The sequence below is a fragment of the Marmota flaviventris genome, chromosome 6 (assembly GCF_047511675.1).
Source record: "Marmota flaviventris isolate mMarFla1 chromosome 6, mMarFla1.hap1, whole genome shotgun sequence".
Classification (NCBI taxonomy): domain Eukaryota; kingdom Metazoa; phylum Chordata; class Mammalia; order Rodentia; family Sciuridae; genus Marmota; species Marmota flaviventris.
In genome coordinates, this window is record NC_092503.1 from 588,729 (window position 1) to 607,481 (window position 18,753).

Sequence of the window (18,753 nt, forward strand, 5' to 3'; positions counted from 1 at the left end):
CAAGGCCTTGCCTATCCCCAATCTGGAGTACCTGCCCAGGGTGCTCACCCTGCAGCTGTACAAGGAGGCTATAACAGGGGGTCACATGGAGATGCTCAAGAAGATGGTGCTGTCCTGCCCCTTGGCCTGTTTGCCTGTGGAGTACCTGCTGAAGACAAGTGATGTGAAGGCCTTAAAACCCCTACTGAATGGGCTAAACTTGCTGATTTCCCAAAACGTTCACCCCAGGAAATGGAAACTGAAAGCAATCGATTTTCGGGAAGTGAATCAGGACTGCTCCAATGAGTGGTCCAGAGCCCCACTGGGCGCCTGCTCACAAGAAGCCACGTCTCCAAAGGAAAGAGAGAAATGCAGCCAAAGAGCCTGAAGCCACACTTGAAGATCCTCATAGATTTCGATCTGGACAAAGTCTTCCAAAGATTCCTTGGCAGCCTCAGGGAGTGGGTAGAAGAGAGAAAGGGGGTGGTCCGTATATACTGCGAGAAGCTGCAGATCGGGGGTTTCTACTTGAAACTCTCTAAATTCCTGAGGACTCTGCCATTGTACTACGTGCAGGAACTAGAGGTGAATGCTCAGCACTGGACTCGAGAAATAATGGAACATTTTTGTTTTTGCCTGATTGAGATGAGAAACCTTCGCGTCCTCCATCTCTCCAATTTGTGCCCGCAAGTCTTCACCAGCCACTCGGTAAACAGGTGGTTTTCCCTAGATTCAGCCTTCAACTGCGGAAGGTGAAAAACCTCCACAAACTCTATGTGAACAACGTCTTCTTCCTCTACAGAGCGCTGCACAAAATCCTCCTGTAAGCACGAAGGGAGTCAGACTCCCTTGAAAACACTCTCGCTGAGAGGTTGTCTGCTCAAGGAGAAGGATTTAAAGCATCTATCCATGTGTCCAAGCACTGATCAACTGAAGTGTCTGTATCTCAGCTCTTTTTCCATAAAAGATATGAGTCCTGAGCCCCTCCAGGTCCTGCTGAATAAGGTGGCACACACCCTTGAGACCCTGGTCTTAGAGTTTTGTGAGATAACAGAGTCCCAGCTAAATGCCATCTCTCCAGCTCTGGGTCACTGTTCCCAGCTCAGAACCTTCAGTTTCTGTGGAAACCAAATCCCCCTGACTGCTCTTAAGAACCTGCTGAGGCACACCACTAGCCTGCCAACAAGTGAAGTACCCTGCCCCTCTAGAGAGCTTTGACAAAATCCTCTGGGGTTTTTGGACTGAGATGAACCACATGAAATTTGACCAGGTTCAGAAGGAGCTGATGCAGCTGGTGAAGGACACCAGGCCTGTCCATGACATCCAGATTCATTCTTACGATTGTGTTCTTCACCTCAAAAGTACAGATTTTATTGCCTGAAACCCAGTGGCAATTTGGTAGGCAGGGGATTATTGACATGCACAACACATTAGCTTTCTTGGGTTGAAGTAAGGCTCGAGTGCGCCCTGCAGGCATGAGGCCGTGAGTTTGATCTCCAGAACCTCAAGAAAAGCTTCTTATAAATTTCTAATGGAGTTCATGTGTGCATATGGCCTCAAGTTTGAGTCCAGTCTTGACAACTCAGGAAGACCATCTCAAAATAAGGGCTGGGGATGAAGTTCTGGTCAAATGCCCTGGCTTCAATCGCCAGTACCCCTGAAATATGGGTTAGGGTAGGCCTTCAGGAAGATAGGTATAAGGGCCTTCATTTTACTATGTTACTTGGTCTTTGGCTCTATTATTCCATAATAAAAACGTATTAAATTTTCACTGCTAAAAAAAAAAAAAGGAAAGGAATGCCAGGCTCAAAGCTTTGTTTCTACAGGTCCCTCTCACAGGTGCCTGCATGCACACTGATGCTCAGTTCAGCATCCTCCTTAGGAACCTTCCGTGTCAAGCAGAGTCATGATCCATGTGCCACCAAGGACAGCTTGGATGAGTGATGCTCCACTGACAAAGCAGAACACCAGACAGGTGACAAAAAATACTTTAGAATAAAGATAGCAAAGCACGTTTTATGAAAAATGCCAGCTACAAACATAACACACCTTCCTATGACCCACTCTGGGTGCCCACAGAAAGCACGTGGATGCCAATGGCTGGCTGTGCTTCTAATAATAACAATAAAAAGATTATTAATAATTAATTACACTTGAAAAATAAACTACATTCTTTCATTCCTGAGTGACAGTGACTCTAACTACCTTCTTCCCTGTGCAGTACCTTAAAAGCTGACAGTTCCTCTTCACCAGCAAATCTGAGCACAAGTACTGTGGAAAAGGCAAGTAACTGACTTGCTGCTTCTCTTGGAAACTCAAGTAAGTCGATCTCCCCATGGCTCAAACGATCTCGCAGACGGGGGCCCTCCTGATGGTTCAGGAAATCCCAGAGAAATTCCTTACAAAATATAAAGAGGAAATGTTCTGTTAGCATTCCAGGCAGAAGGGGAAGCAAGTGCAAGGTGCAGACACGGGCCGCGCCTACACGTGTGGAATGATAGGAAAAGTGGGTCTCCAGGACTGCACTCATCAAGCTGTAGGGCTGGATTGTCATGGGAGGGCCCTACTGTCCAGGCACCAAGCAGGATGCACAGACAAGAGAGTCTGAGAGGTCCTGAGAACTAAGCACCAAGGGGCAGATGGAACTCTCACCTTTGTTACTCTCACCCTTCCTCAGGGAAGGGAACTGGACTGTCAGCATTTGGAAACAAACTTTTAAACACAAGAAAGCTCGGCTCTCATGTGCACAAGCACAGCTCTCTAGTGCCTCCTCATTCTTCTCTCTCCCTTGGGCTCCTCTGTTGACCAATCTTCCCTCTTTGAGCTGATACAGACAGCTGTTTCTTACTGTAGCAGCACATGCCCAAGGCTTCACACTCAGATTATAAGGAAAGGGGTCCTCGGCAAGCTGCCGATGGAGTCCCAGAGACTCAGGATAGAACTGAGTACCAGATATGCTAGGGAAATTGTCTGAAAGTAGGAATGGATGAAGAGCATCATGAACCCAGAAACTGGAATCTAGATCTTCCAACTCTCAGGTGGAAAGAATACATATCTACTTAAAGCCTGAAGCAGTCATTACAGTATCTTCTTCTTTTTCTTTTTTTTTTTTTAAAGAGAGAGAGAGAGAACTTTTTAATATTTATTTTTTAGTTTTCAGCAGACACAACATCTTTGTTTGTATGTGGTGCTGAGGATAGAACCCGGGCCGCACACATGCCAGGCGAGCGCGCTACCGCTTGAGCCACATCCCCAGACCCTACAGTATCTTCTTAAAGTACAAAACAGTGAAAGGAGAAAACAACTCTAAAACATTAATGGTTCTCTTCTTCACCCCATGATCAATCCTTTTAATCTACTGTTATATTTTACACATATATTTTACTTTCTCTACAGCACAAATACATATAACTACCAAATGCAAATACTGCTTTGGGACATGGCAGCTAAGTTAGCAGGCCTTCAAAAGGACAAGAATAACCAGGCTACAGAACACAGCCCAGGATGGAGACATGGCTCAGCCAGGTCTGGGACAGGTCAAGGCTGGGCTCAGTGTGGCTCAGATCTGTTCTAGAGTGCACCATAGCAAAATGACTTAATCCTAGACTAGAGAAGTGGAAAATGTTCATAAGCAGAAGTCACTAGGCTGGAAACTGTCAAATACTTACCATAGCAGGTTCTCCAAGGAAAAGAGGAAGTTGATTTATTCTGCCATCGTTCATGTGTTTTGCCAATATCTAAAACACCCAAAATAAACTGTTAAACTGAACCACCCACACATATAGGCACAGTCTCATTCATACACCCACACATACAATTAAAATATCAGTATTCCTAAAGTAATTATGTTGGTTAAGAACAATTTTCCTAAACAGTGGCTGCTATGTTTTTAAAACTGCCCTTATTCACTTAATTTGTTTGAAACTAATATAGCATGTTAAATACTGAAGGTACATTCTTTGACTGCAAGTTCTGTGTGTTTGTACATGCCTGCACACCCATTGGTCACTTCCTAAATCACTCTTTACTCACCGTGGACTTTGAAATCCAATGACCCTGACCTAGAACTATGGACCTGACCTTATACAGCTTTGACTTTACCATCCAACTTTACCATCTAACACCTCTTTATCAAATGCATCACGTATTGAAGTTCACAGCAAATTTCTCACCAATGGGACGCACCTGAGGTGAGCAGCCATTTTCTAACTTCCACTGCACACTTAAGAACCCAGTGGTCATGTCTCAGGCCAAATGACCTGCAGGTGCACAGCTCTGCCTCTGGCTTTCCCTTGGCTTTCCCAACCACCTTATCTGTGCCACATTCCAGGGGCAAAAGAATCACCACCGGGGCTCGCACATAGAAAGTGTCAATACTTACGGGCCACACAAGATACTTTTAATTGTGCTTCTTACCATTCTAGATTTTTGCTCTAGAATCACATCCCTCAATGCGCAGATTAAATGCATCAGCACACAATGTAAACACATAGTAGTAGATGAGGTATGTTCCACATGCAAAAATTCAAAGCTAACCTGAAATCTAAAATGCAAGCCTCCCAGGTACTGCGCACGGTGGCATATAGCACGGTGGCACATACCTGTGATCATGTCAACTCAAGAGGCTGAGGCAGGAGGATTGCAAGTTTGAGGCCTGCCCAGGCAACTCAGTGAGACCCTGTCTCAAAATACAAAGGGCTAGAGATATAGCTCAGTGGTAGAGTTCCCCTGGGTTCCTTCCACCCCACCCCCGCTCCAACACACACACACACACACAAAGTAAGCCTCTAAATAAGTGCAGCCAATAATATCAATATCCCTTGGCATTTTCAAACTTTGCATTCTGGTAACTTTAGAAAGTGGATTAGTAATTCTGGGTCTCAACATCAGCCTGAAAGTTAATTTAAATCTAGCATAGATTTTTATGCTTTTATTACTATGAACATTTTCCTATAAACGTGATCTGGGGCTAATCTCTATGTTTGTGTTTGTATCTTAATTTGTATTTTAAAATAAGAGAATGTTTTGTTCCAAATCACCACATAAATCTAGCTACTTACTTCATCAAAGGTAGTATAAAGAGTTGTTGACTGCAGAAAAGGGAAAAAATGGAGAGAAATGATTAAAGCAAAATATAATAAAGTAACATTATTCAAAGTAGAAAAGGTTATGGTCATGCCACAAAACTGAAATCTGGTGAAAATGACCTTCATCTAGAATACTTATGGGCAAACAATTATGTTATTTAAAAAAATGAAATTCACCAAATCTGACAACTTGGATATGTTAGAACACTGCCTTTACCAGTACGTTAGCTCTGTTAATTCCCAGGTCGAGGACCCCAGACCTTACGAAATCACTGTCCACACCAACAGAGGACTCCTGCTGATGACTGGTATCAGCACATGCAAGAACAGTCTGGCACTTTCTCTAGCACATGGACTGAGTGGCATGATAGGGACAGTAGTGTGGCACAGACCCCAAGGCAGGCTCCCCAGAGATCTGAGCCAAGCTCAACGCCACCCCACCACCTTACTTCACCCCGTAGACATGTGTTTTCTCTACAAAATGGTCAGTATCTCCCCACAGTGTGACGAAGCCAGCACTCTGTCTAGGCCAGCTCTCAGAAATACCGCCCTGCTCGTTGCTCAGTGACCTGCTTTCCACGGGACACAGCTGCGTCTCTCTTGACCCACTCAGGGGTTAGGGTATCTGTATGGGCACCATGTGATATCATGGGGATGGCACCAGGTCAAGCTCATGCAACTCACGCGCACCATTAGAAGGTGACCTCACACAATGGCATCAGTGCGCGTATGCTGGCTGCACCCCATCCCGAAGTCAGATGTGGGCTTCTCTACTAGTGACATTGTGTCAACACTCAGAAAGTTCACACTTTAGCTACTTTGGGGTTTTGAACTGGGGCTATTCAACATGTACTATCAATGTTCTTCAACATTTTTGAGTATGTAAATGGCTCTAAAATTTGTAAGTTTTAGCTCTCAAACCTGTATTGATGGCCTAAAATTTTTCCTGAGTTATACTCTAAATATCCTCTTGCCCACTAAATATTTCTACAAAGGATCTCATTTATTGCCAGAAATTACGTGATAAATTTCTACCTGATTTTATGAAATAAGTATAAACATCTTCTCTGCCTCACTCCTAATGGATAAGCCCTTAGAAGTCAGAAATTCTGGGAAAATTTACATCCACATGCAGAAGAAGCCAGATGTGCATCCCACCAGCTACAAATGCAAATTCACAATAAATGAGAGACGTAAATGAAAGACATGAAACTACCAGAAGAAAACAGGGGAATGCTTCAGGACATTGGAATTGGCAAGAATTTTCAAGAGCACAGGAAACAAAAGCAAGAATAGATAAAAAAATCATTACAACAAACTAAAAAAACTTCTTCATAGTGAAGGAAATTATCAAGAGTGAAGAAACAGCCTAAAGAAGGAAGAAAACATCTGCAAGCTGCACACTTGACAAAGGCTGATATCAAGTAACCCAAAGAACTCAAAAACTCAGAAGCAAAAACCAATAATGTGATTTAAAATGGGTTATAGACCTAAATAGACATTTCTCAAAAGAAGACATTCAAACGTCCAATGGGTACATAGAAAAAACGCTCATGATCACTGAACCCTGGGGACTTATGATCAGAACCACCGTGAGCCCTCACCAGGCTCCAGTGAGACTGGCCATTGCCAAGAAGACTGAAGGTGACCGCTGGCGAGCAGGGGGAGGAAAGGGGCCCTTGCACTGTTGTGGGAGTGTGAATCAGCACAGCCAGCGTGGAAAACCACACGGAGATTCCCTGGAACACCAACAGTAGAACTAGCACGTGACCCAGCCATCCCACTGCCAGGTCCACGTCCAGAGGAGAGGAGTCAGTGTGCTGAGGGGCACCGGCTCTCCCTGGGTCACCGCAGCTCTACTCACAGGAGGTCTAGTGTCCATCAGCTGAGGGTGGACAGAGAAGGGGCGGGGCATGTGCCCCATGGAGCACGAGTCGGCCACAGAAGGACGACCCTGTCGTGTACAAGAAGATGGGCCTGGAGATCACTGTGCCAGGAGAACTCAGCCCGGCTCAGAGGGACAGGCACCGTGTGATCTCAGTCCAAGTGTAAGCTGGCGAGGTTGATCTCCCGGAGCTGAGCGCAGAAGGGTGTCTCCAGAAGTGGGGAAAGTTGGGGAGTGGGGGGCAGAGAGGTAGGCCAGTGGGTGCTGAGTCATAGGTAGGAGCAAGAAGTTCCGGTGTGCTACAGTACAGCAGGGTGACCAGATGTAATGAAAATGCACCACACATTTCAAAATGCTACAAGAGCCAGATGCAGTGGTGCACAACTGTGATCTCAGTAGCTGGGGAGGCTGAGGCAGGAGGATCACACGTTCAAAGCCAGCTTCAGCAATTTAGCAAGGCCCTAAGCAACTCAGTGAGACCCTGTCTCTAAATAAAATATTAAAAAGGGCTGAGGATGTGGCTCAGTGGTTAAGCACCCCGGGGTTCAATCCCCAGTACCATAGGAGGTAGGTAGGTTTAACCTGATTTAAATATTACCTAATATATACATGTTCAAAGCAGCACATGGTACCCTATAACATGCAGAATTTTTATGTTTCCATGTATCAATTTTAAGAATAGGTTAAAAAAAGTCATTTCTGTAGTTTGGATCATGAATGTCCCCCAAAGGTCCATAGCTGAAGGCTTGGTCCCCAGCATGGCACACGTGAGAGTGGATGTGCTGCCACAGGCCACAAAACAATAAGACCAACCAGCTACAGACTGAAACCACCAACCCCGTGAGCCAAAACAAACCTCGTCTCTGCAAAAGTAGGTGATGTGTCCTTACGATCATGAGAAAGCTGACCAACATGGTCCTGCCTGTATTCCTATCTCCCATGGATCTTGAGGAGACTTACACCACAACAAAAACTCAGTGAACAAACACACTTAATAAGGCTCAGAGAGCAGTTTCACAAACACACCATCCTGTGAACCAATCCTGTTTCTTCCAGATAAAAGCCTGGGCTAAAACCTGAGATGGTCTTTAATGAATTATACCCTTTGTGCAGTTACACTATTTATTTGTGTAGTCCAAAACCATACAGCAAAATTTACTTATTCCACAAGGTCCCTCGATGACTGAGCACACTACAATGTGGCCAATTCCAAGAGAGATCAAGTGAGAGCTGTGAAGCATGCCACAAAGAGAGGGGAGCGTCTCTCCCAACCACGTCCTGAGCAGTCTATACCTGAGGCCCTGCGCATGGGCACCAGGGCAGCAATGCAAGGTCCCAGTCTCAAGAGCCATGAAGATAACTCCTAAAACGCATATATGGAAGGCAGAACACAGCAGAAGAGAGAAGACAGAACAGAGCAGAAGAGAGAAGAGCAGCCATCACTTGAGCAGACGAGGCTCCAGAGGTCACTGTGGCCAGAGCGCTGGCCTGGAGCTATCAGGCAGGAGCCACGGGCAAAGCTTGAGAAAAGACAGATACGTTGTTGAACTGAGAAGAGCTGTTATTATGCCAGGGGTCCGACAGGAAACAAAACTAAAGTGGGTGGTCTCTTCACACACCACAAGGGAAGCATGAACCCCACTTGGCAGGCACCAAAGAAGGTGTCCAAGCAGGTGAAAACCACAAATGACCTAAGAATATCTTTCAGAAAATAATTAGTGGAGGTATGTGAATAGAGCAGGGAGGACCATGAAGACTAGCTGGAGATGAACCCAGAGGACGTGAGAACAGCTGGGGAGGTCTCAGCCTAACAAGGAGAGGGTAAGGTGGTCAGAAGAGACCAGGAGATAAACTACAGGGAAGGCACAGGCAGTCTGCTGTGTAGTGCCAGAGACTACAACTATGAGGGCGACAACAGGAACATCCAAGAACACAATTTGTTGGGGAGCAGGGGGGGGACATGCCTTTCTAAATAAAGCAAACTTATGTCTCTGTGGAAAACAATGTGAAAATATTCAGTGGACAGCACTGAGGAAATGTGGAGACCATGCCTTGGGGGTCCCAAATGTTTAAGGCAGTAACACCTGTGACTTGCTTTCACTGTGTACACAAACCTCAGGTAGGTTGAATTTTCATTTTCATTAGGTTCAAAAATAGTTTGAATTATCTTTGATCCCAGAAATGTGACAATTTATGGCATGGAATTGTGAAGGCTTATCCAGGGTGAAAATCTGGGTTGAGAACACAGGTTTGAGGAATGCTCACATGGAGAAGCTAAACTAGGAGGAGAAATGAGAATCTGAGGTGTGGGCTGCTCCGTTTACCCCATAATATGCTCACCCCCACTTTCTCCACCAACTGACTCTCCTACTCTGAGCCAGACCACACACAAACTTTCTCCACTTCCTGGGCAGTGAGTGGCAACTAAGCTTCAGCCAGGAGGGAGCAGGGCATCTGTCTCCAGGAAGTGCATGCATATCTTCATCCTTCATGCAGATATGATGGCAGATACAGCTGGCAGGAGCCACCAGGCAGAAACCGCTCACTGGGCAGGCACAGCCTCTTCCAGCAGAGGCCCAGGGAGGGCACTGTGGCAGTCGAGCACTGCCATCACAGCACGGTGCTCTATTCACCAGGGCAGAAGTGCTCCTGTCCTCTTTTCCATCTTGCAGTCATGCTATTTGGGGACCTCTGTCACTAGCAGCAGAAGCTCATCTTAGCCATTATGAAGGGGCAGAAACTATAAAGCCAGAGGAGGGAGGCTGGAAACTTGAGAAATGCTTGGCTCAGACAAGGCACCAGGGGCTCCTGTGAAACTCTGAAGCAACAATGCCAGTGTGCACACAAACAATGCTTGTGTGGCATGCACATGCATGTGTGAACATGAGTGTGTGCACAAAATTGTTCTATGTGCTTTCCTAGGTGCTTCACACAAGCCAACCCCAAATCCCACAACTCCCTTCAAAGGCAATACTACCCCACTCTTTAAAGTGAAGAAACCAAAGCTCAGGGAGTTGGATAACAATTCCAGTCTGCCTGTGTGGCAGGTGACATGTCACGAGCACACGGGTCTATGGTGGTGTTGCCACTCACTGGACCACACTGGGGTGACAACCACCTTGCGGGACTGAATTCATCTGCCACTAGATAGCTAGAAGGAGAAGAGTGCTAGTTCTTTCATGGCATCATCAAGTTTAAAAGACCATCTGGAAATACTAGAAAACTATCCCAAACAGTCATGATTCAAGTAAGTTCCGATTGTTTAAAAGTTACTGTTAATAGGAAACCACAAAAAAAGGACAGAGAAGGCTTCCAAAGAAAGTTCTTAGCTAAAAAATACACTTGAATGACAGATACAATGGGATAAATACTTTCTAAAACTTTTAATTAGCCACAAAAAACTGCCAACACAGCAACAACACCACGTAGCAAAAACACACACACCTCGGCAGTCAGGAGTCTGTCTGGGCACTGGTTAACTGCAGCGAAGACCCTCCGAAGTCCAGCCTCCAGCTGGGACAGCAACAAGATGGTGCAGTCAGCAAACCTGTGAAATTGCAGGAAAGATCAGCAAAACTCCACATTCAAAGACAAACATCAGCACAGATATCGCAATAAATACGCTACAGTCCAGGTTAACCAATGTGGTGTTAAAAGACAATATCCCCTGCTGATATGAGAAAAAACTAAAATCAGAATCAAAGTTTCATTAGACTAGTGATCCGAAAAACATTTCCTGGTATTTTATTGTTTTATGACCCACATTTAGTAGCTTCAGAAGAATAAAAGATCACTAGAGCTCTCTTACTTGTTTCATCACTTCTGAAATCACTCAAACACAAAGACGTGGGTGGGCTGTGAAGGCTTAACATGAATGCATCGTGGTGCAGCCCTCGGGGAAGAGAGGGACAAAGATGAGCCCACTCGTGCCGTCCCTGCCCCCCGCCCATGCGTGTTGAGCCCATGCTCTGCTCTCGTGCAGAGTCTGTTCCGGGGACCAAGCTTCCTTATCTGTTCCATGACTCTCTGATGTTGGACTCAATGTTTCTCTTACAGGAAGAACTCAAAAATTAGTAGAGTTGATTCTAAAATAACATCAACTATACCAAAAGGATGATGCCTAATGTTTAAAACACAATTATGAGCTGTCTTTTGAGTGACTCTGAGAGGTGTTTTATGTTTGGTCTACTCTCAATTCAGCCCCACCTCTCCTGACTTCGACCCCACAGCAGAAGAGCCAGAGGGTGCAGTGCCTTGAGGAGGCCTGGCCTCCGACCATCAAAGCACACTGCCAGGCTCCCTTCAGTTACCTGTGTGATGTGAACTTGGTCAGTGCAAATTTCCAATATGGTAACATGATTTTTAATATAAAGGTGGACTTCATCATCACTCGTTCTAGTACCCAAAGTACCTCAGAAGTCACATCTGTAAAACAGCAAAAACCTGTAAATACAACCACACTAATCAACTGAAAAAGATGGGAACACACTGGGGGAGAGATGCCAATAAATCAGCCCCTCAAGCAGATGACTGAGACCCCTGTGGCGGTGCAGAGCCCTCAAAGAGGAAGACCATCTGATCCACAGCCGAGAGCAGAGGCCTCAGGGGGCCTGCACAAAGGGCACGTGGACCACTGCTTGTCTCCAGTGATCAGAAACAGCAACTGCAGAAGGGCTCGGGTTGACAGGAAAGCACACGAACATTCAGAAGACGAAGGCCTTTATACTACAACCATCAGAGCACAAACGCACTCGGGGTGTAAAGGAGAAAAAACACACCACCTAACAAACCCTAAGCAGTTTGTGCACCAGCAAGCCTGAGGAGCAGGCTGGCTCGGATGACCTGATTCATGCAGTCTGATTCTTAGCCCCACAGCAGCTCTGGAGAGGAGGAAAGAGGTTCTTCAGGACTGGGGTTGAAGCTCAGTGGTGGAGTGCTTGCCTAGCACATGTGAAGCATGTTGGGTTCCATCCTCAATGCCATATATAAATAAATAAATTAAATAAAGGCATGCTGTCCATCTACAACTAAACCAAATATTTAAAAACATAAAAAAGAGCCATCTTGCTACTGGAGAACAACGACTTTATTCCACCTCAAAAATTCAGGTCTGTTGCTACTGATAGTTATAAACACCTCCACAAAGACACACCAAGGCAGGGAATATGAAATGTAGTACTTGCCAGGAAAAACAATCAAATCTTCTAAGTTTTTTAGAGTTACAAAAGAACGATGTTCCAGTGTGACCTCTGTGTGTTGAAGGTAACTCTTGAGTAACTGACCCAATCCTGCTGTCAACAGCAGCATCATTGAACAGTATCTGGGAGAAAATGCCACAGAAATGTTGGAAGAATGAATCAGTCATATATACAGAAAGCTTTACTTTAAAAAAAAAAAAAAGTTCAAAATTAAGAAAGCAAATCTGAAGTGCAGAAAATTCTTTCTAGATGTAAGGATTGAGTTGTGCAAAGGCTAGAAGAGCAATATCTCAGGAACTGTGAGTCTTCTCCCCACCCGTGGTGTTTAATGTGCAACACCACATCCTGGAGACCCAGATGGCCTCTGGGGTTCCAAGCCTTGAAAGCCCTTTCACTCTGGGGGACTCTGACATTAACTTGCAACAGGCTCTCAAAATCCTGTCTGAAACTCTGACCTTTCACAAAATGCATCTTTCCCTCTCACAAAATTCAAGATAAAACAAACTCTTAAGTAGATCAAAAAGAAAAAAAAAAAAAATTACTTCACCAGACACTTACTTTGGGGGAATTTCTTGTGGCGATGCAAACCCATGCCATAAGACATTCCGCAGGTTGAGTCCACAGGGAGAGCCAATGAACACTTTGAGCACATTCATCTAGTCCATGAAAAGACAGCAGACCACTGAATGATTAAGCCATTACCAAATTTTGGAATAAACCAATACAATACTGAAATGATGTTTGCTTTTTTGCTTAACACATCCAACGGTTTGACCTTGGTTAGGTAGTGATAATAATGAACCCAATAGCTGTAGAGTGTTTAACATGAGCCAGGCCCAGTCTGCACGACCCAGGAGCTCCTCCATTCTCAGGAGCACCCTGGAGGAAGGCACTAGACTCTTCCCATTGTGCAGAGCCAGGAACTCTACATTAGTCACGGAGATGGGAGATGATACAGGATACACTGCTCTGACATGATGGATCAAAGGTGCCCAACAACCAAGTAGAATAGAAACTGATGAACAGAAACGTGGCACTAGGTAGCATGTGCACATGTGGCAAGAGGGAGAAGACGGCAGGCACAGCCAGGCCAACAGCTAGGTCCTGTGTGCTGCCTCCTGGCCCCAGCTCATGGCTCACCTGCTTTTAGCCCTCTCTGTGGGTGAAGAGGACACCCTTTACAGGACCCTGCCCTGCTGTGCAGCACCACACTTTGGATCCAGCACAATGGAAACCACTGAAACTAAAGAATCATGACACCAAGCCTTAACCAGGAGAAAGAACGGTCATATCTCAAGAGGTGAAACTGGTCTGCATTTGCAGAGGAAACTGCTCCTGAGAAGAGGAAAGCAGTGTGTTCTCAACTTCCCACAGAGAGCAGAACCAGAACCAGCAGGTTGAGCCTAACAGAAGAGCACTGAGCAGCCAGGACTCCAGGGCAGCCTCAGAGGTCTCTGCTGTCCGCTGGAAACTCCTGGCATACAGCATGAGGGCAATCAAAAATGACAGACATCAGAAGCCAAGTACCTGTAGGTAGGCAAGAGACGAACAGCATAAAGGCAGTCACAAAGAACAGACCAAAGAAACAGAATCTGTTCATGAATTCAACCCACTGTATCCTCATCCCACGTGCTCCACAAGAAAGAAAAATCCCCAAGCTGATGAGGGGAAGATCCAGGATACAGTGGGAGAGCTTCACTGGAAACCATGTCTCATCCCTAAAAAGGCACCCAGAGCTTCTCACCAGCTCTGCTGCCCATTCAGCTTCCTACATGGGTGCCCTGCTTTCCCTTTAGCTGGACCTGCCCACTCAGAAGCCTAAAGGTAACCTATGAGTCTTAAGTCTCATGGTCATATGCCCTCTAGAAGATTCTTAAAAAGTCCATGCTCTGAATGATTTTGTATCAACAGTTTCATTTTTTTTTTCATTGTAAGTCTAAATGGTTGCAGAGAACATAAATTCCCACATGTCAAAACACTGATATTCAAGAGTGAAACTTCAGTAACACTATTTTGAAGGGTGCAGAACCCTTCAAAATAGAAAAATATAAAAAATATATTCTGCATTGTGTTTATATTATAATAATAAATATGTGACAAATGAAAGCAATATGCCTCAAATTGTCCCTTTGTCTGGCCCCAGAGCTTATTCTACCACCATCAGAATCAGTATAGGCAACCTTTTGTGGGGGTGGAAGAGAAGCCCTTCTGAAAGGGAAAATGTGCTTTGGAAGAACAAAAGTGCTTTGCACCATGCTTATTGTAGGTTTTGAGTGAATGAGCTCACCACAGACTGCCCGAAGACCTGAGCAAGCTCCGCTGATGCAAGCAGATCTCTTAAGAGAAAAGGGCATTCCTTCCCAATCAGTAAGAACACCTAGAAACAAAAAGTCGTGCAACCACATTGTGAGACAATGGATGCAAGACAGAGAACTCTCTACAAAGCAGCTGTATGAACAGATCAAAGGTGTAGAATACTTTTGACAAAAATGTCATGATTTCATAATCACTCAAAAAAGAAAAACAATGACAATCTAGATAACAAATTGTTGTATTTAATAGGAAAATGATAACTCAAATCAAGAAATCTTACAGGTGACTTAAGAATAGTTTCACATTCATACACATAATTTAATGGACCAGTAACAAAACAGTTTTCTCACTTACATCACCTAAGGCTCGCTCTAGACATGAGGTCAACTTCATTAAACTAAGAGAGATGGCAGGAGACGGTAGGCTTCCCAAGGCATCAAATATTTCAGGAAACAACTATTTAGAATAATATACATATTAGAACTCATTCAATAAGAATCATTTCTAAAAACAATACTACTTATTGACATTTCAATCTGTGAAGATTTCAACTATATTAAAATGTTTTTGGTATAAGTGAATATTTTTCTTTAACTATTACAGTGCCTAAAAGTCAAAGAAAACACTTTAATGCTCAGGGAGTTCTTTCAAAGGTTTTTTTTTTTATTAGATGCTTATCAAAAACTATAAATCTGGCATAATTGTGAACTGAAAAGTCAAACATCTTGACCTACATTTCATTCCCATTATGATTAGGTTTAGTTCCTAATAAACAGATAAACATAAGGCAGCTCAATCTACACTTAAAAGAACTGCTACAAATACAGAAGCAATAATACTCCTATTCCAAATTAGGAAATTCAATTTGTTTCAGAATTAGACTTGTTAAAAATACTGCTTTATGGTGGTCATTTAATGTCAACTGAAAAACAAAGAAAACCTAACAAAAAAGCAAAAACAAGATTTAGGTTGGACCCCAAACCACCTATCCGTCCTTCAACTCACCATTCACAAACAAAGCACCTCATCTCTGGTCTCCTAGCAACACCACACCACCTCTCTGTAAGGACTGTGTTCTGAAGTGGTCCATTTTTCTTCTGTCTCAGGATAGGCAGCCCTGTACTAAGCACTACCCCCTGCCAACTTCTGGTTCTATGAAATCCAAAACCTGCCTTTGCTCAAAGGGGTGTGTGGTTCAGCTCTGGTTCTTACATGGTAATTCATGGTAATTCAGGTTTCTCTTGCAACCCCCAAGCCTTCTGTATAGCTAAAGGGTCCAGATGGAGGAGATCGCTTCAAAATTGGCAAGTAATAAGGGTCTCCAAGTGATATTTACAGTCTTTTATTTCTAATGGTGTATAAAAGCCAAACCTCTGGAAAACTTGTCCACTGGAACCATGGTATATATTGAATTTCAAACTGCCCCTTGGTCAAAGATAAAAAGTGGAAATGGACGGCCTCACACACAGGGCCCAGAAGCCTCACGCTTGCCTGATGATCCAGACTCTGGTCTGAAAGGACAAGAATCAAGCTTCAGTACCACAGCCACACCGATCAATGGGGAATGTCTGAACCATGAAAAGAAATGCTTTAATCATGAAATTTAAACCCAATCAATGACTGAACATACATAGCTATAATTAGTGAAAACAAATTACATGATGCTTATCTGATTATAAAAGAAAAATATATCACTAGTGAAAAATTTGCAAAATACAGAAATATTCGAATAGGAGACAGATATTTTATTCAGTGTCATTTCCTGTATGTTAGTTTACATTAAATCACACTGTACACAATAGTCCTTATTCACAGTTCCAGTTATCTAGGGTCAACTGCAGTACAAAAATGCTAAATGGAAAATTCCAGAAATAACCACTCATCTGTTTCAAACTGCATGCTGGTTTGAGCAACGTAAGGAAATTCTGCACTATCCCACCCATCTCACCCCTTTGTCCGGCACATCCATGCTGCAGACACTGCCCACTCACGCGTCACTCAGTAGCCATGTGGTTATCAGTTCTACTGGTGCTATCACTGCGCTGTGTTTCCAGGAACCCTTATCAGACACAGTGATGGCCCCAAAGCACAAAAGCAATGATGCAAAGGAGGCTTCAGGGAAAGAAACGTGGAAGGACAACAAACTGGCACCCTGTGGCAGTACTGCAGACCATGCAGGAGAAGACAACGTATGCACAGGGTTCAGCACTATGCATGGTTTTGGCATCTTCTGGGGGTCTTGGAACACATGCCCCAAGGGTGAGGGGGGGTTACATTATAATAATGTAATCTGACTTTTTAAAAAAATTTTTTTATTTGTAGATGGACACGATACCTTTGTTTATTTTTGTATGTGGTGCTGAGGATTGAACCCAGTGCCTCACACATTAGGCAAGTGCTCTACCATTGAGCCACAACCCTAGCCCCTGTAATCTGACTTTTTAAAATTAACATTAGACTGAGATTTCTAATGCCAATCAGTTGTTTCAAAACATATTTGTAATATAAATTTTTGTTTTTACTGTTTAATAAGTTTGAGGTTGTACATTTTGTGAAAAACACAAAAGGGTGAAGGCCTCCCATGTGGCACCCAGTTCTCCTCCCTGTTGCATCTACTGCTATTAATTTTCTGAGTATACCTATAAATCTATGCTTCTTTATTTTTCTCACTTAGCTCAGAAAGAATTCTGCATCAGATGAGCCTCCATTTTTATCAGGTCATAATACTCCACTATAAGCATTTATCATAACTTACTGAAATAGTTCTCTACTGCTTTATATCTGGCTGCTTCAGATTACTGATTTGTTTATTTAGCTAGGACACACAGTGCTCCATATCCATGAGTGCAATTTTCTTATAAATCCCTGGAAATTGACTTGGCAGGCCAGAATACAATCATTCGCAATTTTTACAGATGTTACTAAGTTTCCCAGCTCATATCCTTCTCCCCCCAAACATACAGATATAAATTTAAAGGAGGACATTTAAAATTGCTGAGTCTACCACTGGCCATTTCATACTCTTCATAGCAATGAATCACTCAAACGGTTCTCCTCTTGGGGTCTCAGACCTACCCAACAGCCCGTCACCCAGCCTGCCTCCTGAAAGTCCTGCCCACCCCAGGTATCCAGCCCAGGCACACCTGACCTCACACTTCTCTGTCCTCACCCTGCTCTTTTCAGGCTGTCTCCTTTTCAAATTTGGCTGAGGACTGTGTTTTCACATAGTTTAAAGAAAAGATGCTGTGGCTAAAAAGGGAGACTTTATAACCAACAGAGCAACTGAGGTGTGGGGTACAAAGGGAAGCCAACCTGATCCTGCACAGCTCACACAGTCTGTGATTGTTTTCCAGCAGACTTCACCATTTTCGGTTACAATGTTATTGAAATCACAATTTCCTCTTACTTCAAACCCAAGTTTACAAATCATGTCATACACTGAGGGAGAAAGACATGTGGTAATGGGATCTCCTACTAACATCTGAAAAATAAAACATAAAGAGAATGTTTAGCAGGAAAGAGTAATATTAGTTACTATATATCTGAGTCACAAGAAAATTTTACCTTAGGCATGGAATGTACTAAAATCAGCTGCTCTTAACATGCTTTCTGAATAACAAATTTATTTTAAGGCTTTAAAATAAATGTCTAAAGATTTTAAAATCATCTTCTTGACCATATAACTCACAGAAGTTCAATGAGTTTTATGAACAGTGTATTATTCCTTTCACCATTTCTCATCAACCCAGCATGCCCAGGACATAGCACTGCCCCTGGTCATAAAAATGAATAACCCATTACTCTAGCAGCACATACTGTCCTGTTCCAGCAAAAACCACTATCAAAGAGGAACCACAGAAATTGTGGTATAAAGGTGGATTAAGAATCGTAATGCAAAAAAAAAAAACACCCCAAAACAGAGCATGGGCTTTGAATTGAAAAAAAAAAAAAAAAAAAGAGGAATCATAGATCTGGGTCTCCTGCTAGAAGCCAGAGTTCTGCAACGCCCTCCAGCAACTCATGCAGGGACTCCAGACCTCAGCCAGAATGCCAGCCTCTCCCCACATGCGCCAGGACCCTGCCAGCACGCAGGGCATTCCCAGGAGAGCCCTGTGGCCCCGCCTCCACCCTCCCTCTCAGGAGCACCTGGCTGCGCACCTCCCTCCTCCCTCTCAGTGAGGAGCTCTGCATACCTCCTCAACCCTCCCTCTCAGAAAAGCCCTTGGCCCCGCCTCCAACCTATCACTCAGGGGACCCTGCAGCCCCGCCCCTCCTTCCCTGAGAAGTCATG

The 18,753-nt window shown here is 44.0% G+C and overlaps 1 protein-coding gene across 7 annotated transcripts in view; it reads right to left on the minus strand.

The window, feature by feature from the left end:
* Positions 1–18,753, minus strand: part of Ermard (ER membrane associated RNA degradation) — a 40,223-nt gene that overhangs the window by 20,758 nt on the left and 712 nt on the right. For 4 of the 7 annotated variants that reach the window (XM_071612842.1, XM_027939383.2, XM_071612841.1 and 1 more), the window contains exons 2-12: positions 17,775–17,943; positions 15,834–15,973; positions 14,817–14,918; positions 14,437–14,526; positions 12,708–12,805; positions 12,135–12,271; positions 11,262–11,376; positions 10,396–10,498; positions 5,040–5,069; positions 3,648–3,716; positions 2,204–2,377 (exon numbers count right to left, since the gene is read on the minus strand). In XM_071612842.1, the coding sequence (XP_071468943.1) occupies positions 2,204–2,377; positions 3,648–3,716; positions 5,040–5,069; positions 10,396–10,498; positions 11,262–11,376; positions 12,135–12,271; positions 12,708–12,805; positions 14,437–14,526; positions 14,817–14,918; positions 15,834–15,973; positions 17,775–17,943 (1,227 nt within the window). The remainder of the gene's footprint in view (positions 1–2,203; positions 2,378–3,647; positions 3,717–5,039; positions 5,070–10,395; positions 10,499–11,261; positions 11,377–12,134; positions 12,272–12,707; positions 12,806–14,436; positions 14,527–14,816; positions 14,919–15,833; positions 15,974–17,774; positions 17,944–18,753) is intronic. The other 3 variants (XM_027939381.2, XM_071612843.1, XM_027939384.2) reach the window with 3 other exon arrangements.